The 5,029-nt window shown below is 40.8% G+C and overlaps 1 protein-coding gene across 1 annotated transcript; it reads left to right on the top strand.

Annotated features, from left to right (window-relative positions):
• On the top strand, nucleotides 1-2,788 carry LOC109223629 (exocyst complex component EXO70B1). Its single transcript, XM_019388011.1, has one exon. It carries the CDS (start codon nucleotides 335-337, stop codon nucleotides 2,330-2,332), a length of 1,998 nt encoding a protein of 665 aa, XP_019243556.1. The 5' UTR covers nucleotides 1-334; the 3' UTR covers nucleotides 2,333-2,788.

Below are 5,029 nucleotides of genomic sequence, written 5' to 3' on the forward strand. Positions count from 1 at the left end.
AAGTTGGAAGGACGAAGGCAATAGCCACAACCCAAGTCTAACGAAACAACCCGCACGCCCGCAGCTGCAGAAATGGACGCAACAATCGACGTTTGAATTTTCCAAAATTCCAATTCCCAAAACCCACCAAACAATTCCAGTCCTCTTTCTCCCTTCTTTCCCCCTCTCACTTCGATCGAGGACCCATTTTCCTTCCCCCTTTCTCCCAAACCCTAATTTCAAACCCTCCCTCAAATCTCTATACGTATATCAATTCAATTCAATCCACACATATAGAGATATATAGAGCCAGGTTGAAAGAGAAAGGAAGGAAAATATAGAGAGAGAAGGGTTGATGGCGGCGACTATAGAAGGACAAGATAGGGTTCTTGCTGCAGCTCAACAGATCGTTAAGAGTCTCAACACTTCCACAAATGTTGACACTGATGATATGCTTATGATCTTATCTACTTTCGATAATCGCCTCTCTAAGCTCTCCAATTTCATGACTTCTTCATCTTCCTCCACTCCTAACTCCGCCAAAGCTGCTGCCGCCGCTGCTGGAGGCGATGATTCCTTTGTGGATCCTCGATTTGAAGCTGCTGAGCAACTTATCCTTCATTGGAACTCCCCTCCTAACGCCGATCCTGATTCCACCTTCGATTACCTCGCCGCCGTTGACGAGATTATTCAGATGACTGACGATCTGAATCTTCAGCCGGAAAATGATCTCGTCATGGACCGAGCTGAGGCTGCTCTTCAACATGCCATGGCTCATTTAGAAGATGAGTTTCGCCATATTCTCATTGGCAATACTGTTCCCTTCGATGCTGGCCGCCTCCACGAGTCCTCCTTCATTCGCCGTTGTTCCATATCTTCATCTGCTGTCGAAATCCCTGATTTTGAAACCGGTACTTTGTCCGAGGATCAGGAGGATGTTAGCAGTGGAAGGTACAATCATGTCAAAGGAAAGAGCCTTGGAGGGGATGAATTCTCCCTTGATTTGGTTTATCCGGATGCTATCATTGATCTGAGAGAGATTGCTAACCGTATGATTCGATCTGGATATGAAAAGGAATGTTGTCAAGTGTACTCTAGTGTTCGTAGAGAGGTGCTTGATGAGTGTTTAGCAATTCTTGGCATTGAGAAACTGAGCATTGAGGAGGTCCATAGGATTGAATGGCAATCGCTGGACGAGAAAATGAAGAAATGGATTTATGCTGTAAAAGTTCTGGTGAGAATCCTTTTATCTGCTGAAAAGAGCTTGTGTGAACAGATTTTTGTAGGCTCAGAGTTGATTAAAGAAGTGTGCTTTATGGAAACTGCAAAGGGCTGTGTGATGCAGCTCTTGAATTTTGGAGAAGCTGTGGCGATAGGGCGAAGGTCGTCTGAGAAGTTGTTTAGGATTCTGGATATGTATGATGCCCTCGCAGATGTTTTGTCTGACATAGACTTGCTTTTTAACGATGAATCTGGTGAAATGGTGTGTAGTGAGGCAAAAGGGGTGTTAGATGGCCTAGGAGAAGCAGCTATTGGGACGTTTGTGGAGTTTGAGAATGCAGTTCAGCGGGAGGCTTCAAAGAAACCAACGCAAGGAGGTGAAATCCACCCATTGACTCGTTATGTTATGAATTATGTGAAATTGTTGGTTGATTATAGTGATACATTGAATGGACTTTTAGAGAAGGTAGAGAGTGAATGTGAACCTGACAGTTCCCGGATTGATAATGGTGATAATGTGGAGTTTGAGAATGTCCCACCACTTGCGAGGCGGTTGATGTTACTGATCAAGTCTTTGGAAGCTAATCTTGAAGGGAAGTCGAGAATGTATGAAGATAGTGGAATGCAATATATATTTTTGATGAATAATGTACATTACATAGTTCAGAAAGTGAAAGATTCGGAGCTTCAAAAACTTTTAGGTGATCAGTGGGTCAGAAAGCGAAGGGGTCAAATTCGACAACATGCTACAGGTTATCTTAGAGCTTCGTGGAGCAAGGTTCTATCTTGTTTGAAGGATGAAGGGCTTGGTGGAAGCTCAAGCAATGCCTCAAAGACAGTCCTCAAGGAGAGGTTTAAGAACTTCAACTTATGTTTTGAAGAAATTTATAGAATCCAAACAGGTTGGAAGGTCCCAGATGCTCAACTGCGCGAAGAACTGAGGATTTCTATTTCTGAAAAAGTGCTACCTGCATATCGGTCTTTTCTGGGGAGGTTTGGGGGTCATTTAGAGAGTGGAAGAAATGCTGGGAAGTACATAAAGTATACTTTAGAGGACTTAGAGGGTTACTTGTTGGATCTATTTGAAGGAACACCTCTTGTTTTGCACCATATGAAAAGAAAAGGCACCTAGAGTGCAGGTCTTTGGAGACAGGTATGCCTACTTTCTAAGGACTAGCATGTCTAGAGTATAGGCTGCAAATGTTCTGTTTCTTTGTTGACCTGAATGTGTTAAAAGCAATTTCAATGAGACTGGCTATACTCTTGTTCACCTACTGTAATAACTCTGTGAGATGTATATGTATTATATGTGAGATCTGGTGATACAATGGTCTATGATTGAGCTCTTCAGACCATAATTTCATCATATGGATAGGATACTTGGTAAGCTAATCATTATAGTTTCCTTGTCCTGCTTATGGTTTGCGATTTACTGCTGACTTGTTGTATCCCAAGGACGCAAAGTGACTTTGTATCTGGAGATGTTATTTTGTGTTCTTGTTTAAAAGGAAAATACAGAAAATAGTAGTCTGGCGCTGCTTTCCTTTTACTCCCAAATGAAACAGTTTCAGTGTTTTGGGTGTGTGTATATCTATGTCTCACTTTCTTATTTTTACACACTTTCTTATCTATTATAAGTGGTATTTCGGTATATGGTCCTGTTTGTGAGTAGTGCCTATATTATCCAGTATTAGTATGTGACTAGGCATCTCTACCTTCTCAAGGTAGGGTAAGGTCTGCGCACACACTACTCTCCCCAAGGCCCCACTTGTGGAATTACACTGGGTTTGTTGTTGTTGTTGAGTATGTGAAGCTATGGGGATATCAAAAGGCCTCTCACAGTATTCGCGCATGAATTCACATTGTGCTTATCTTTTCCTTCTATTTATCTCTCTTCTCTTTTCAAATGAATCATTTGGCTGCCAACTAAGCAGATACTGTAGGAGGATACATAATTCCAAATCTTATTATCTTACCTGCTATGAGTTGTTTCTAGTTACATTGATCCAAGTTTTTGCCCCTTCCTTTGTTCTTTGCTTTTGTTTTATTTTTGATAAGTCACACAAGGCAAACTTAACTGCAAGCCTACCAAAGTAGGCTTCGATAGATAGCAAATCAGGAATTTCCAGTAGTGAGTAAAATATTTTAGGCTTCGCAAATATCTGCTATGCTGCCGATTACTAAAATGATAATTGTGGTGTCCTTCCATCGAGGTACTTGCTACTTCCCACCAGCACAGGTATTGAGAACTCTCCTCACCAAGGTTTAGACAAATTGGAAGAAATCACCTAACATTTTTTTTCTCTGTTGGGATTTGAATCTTGGTCTCCAAGGTTTCATCCCACTTCATTGACCGTAAGTCACACCCTTGGTTGTGCTAGGTAGCTATGTCGATTTTCCTTAAAACATTATAATCTTGTTTGACTAAGGGATTGCCTTTTAACTTCCCATAGGTTATTGATTTTCTCTTCTTGCTCTGAACTTCTCATATTAACTGAAGCTCCAAGTGCACTTTGACTTCACTATGCGCTTTCCTAAATATGCATTGTAGTTTGAAATTTCAGAATTTTCTGGTTTCACGTCAACCAAGAGAGATATACAGTAAGGACTTGCCACTATTTGGAGTAATCACTGGTATAGCACGTCAGTTAATATTTGTGGTTATCACTTTCTTCTACGAGTCAGCTTTATCATAATTATATCTTCGGTGCCCTTTAACTTGCAAACATTTATTGTGATGCTTTATGTTCTTCACCCCATATTAGCAGTGTTTCCCCCCTTTTGATAAGTCAGAAAGAAACTTTATTCCAACTGAAAACGCCAACGAGGCTTTAGAAGTGCACGCAGGAAAAACTCAGGTACCCTTACCATTTAAACATCCAAAGACCTGAGGACATAGCGTGAATTTAAATCATTACGTTCAGGGAAAAAGCCATTGTTGACTCGTGGGCGGGGTTTTTTACTGTATCAAAAAGTTTGTGTGGTCTATCTGATTTGCATCGAATTACCTCTGCTTTCTCACGAACCAGATTATTCAAAAACACAAGCTGGAATTGTATACTTGAAGTTCACTGTCTTCCTTAATTTAAAAAAAAAAAACTTCACGTCTACTGTCTTCTTTCCCTTTCGTCTTCTTGCCAGCTCCAAAGCAGTTCCTTGACTGTCCGTGGTATCACCTATTAAGCCCTACAAACAGAACAATTCTTCTTCTTCACCTGACAGTGAAGTAGATGATTCATCTCTTCGCTACTTTTTGCTACATGTAACACCTATGCAAATAACCATGCTTGTTTCTGGGGATTAGTATGTTGAATAGACCTCATGGGCGGCAAACCAACAAAAAACTAGCTTCTTCCTTTATTTGGGTGGGGTGGGTGGTGTGGTATGGTTGAGTGGCCTCCGTATTTCAGATTATTCTCCCAGGCCACTGTATTGGATGTGTTATGTGGCTAATAATTTATGGCCAGATTCTACAGATTCTACAGAGTATTGGATGTGTTATGTGGCTAATAATTTATGGCCAGATTCTACAGAGTACTCTCCATCTTTTCTTTTTTTTTTTGGAATGACAGTGGTGTCCAGACCATCTTGAACACACCTCGACTAGTCCACGGGGTAAGTGCTACCTCCAGTCAACACATGTATCAGGTGTGCTCCATACTTAAGTTACCTCCATTTCATTGAATCTGGCACCACTTGATATCTTAACCCATTTTGATCTTTTTTGAAGTTCAGTCATATTGTCAATTTCCCACTCTTTATAATTCCTCATGAAGGATTACACCCACCATTTTCTAATCAATCACTTTGGCATAAGATGAATTTTCTT

Source organism: Nicotiana attenuata, chromosome 3 (assembly GCF_001879085.1).
Source record: "Nicotiana attenuata strain UT chromosome 3, NIATTr2, whole genome shotgun sequence".
Classification (NCBI taxonomy): Eukaryota; Viridiplantae; Streptophyta; class Magnoliopsida; order Solanales; family Solanaceae; genus Nicotiana; species Nicotiana attenuata.

Coding starts and splice junctions, on each gene's coding strand:
- LOC109223629 (XM_019388011.1), top strand. CDS start 335: ATGGCGGCGACTATAGAAGGACAAGATAGGGTTCTTGCTGCAGCTCAA.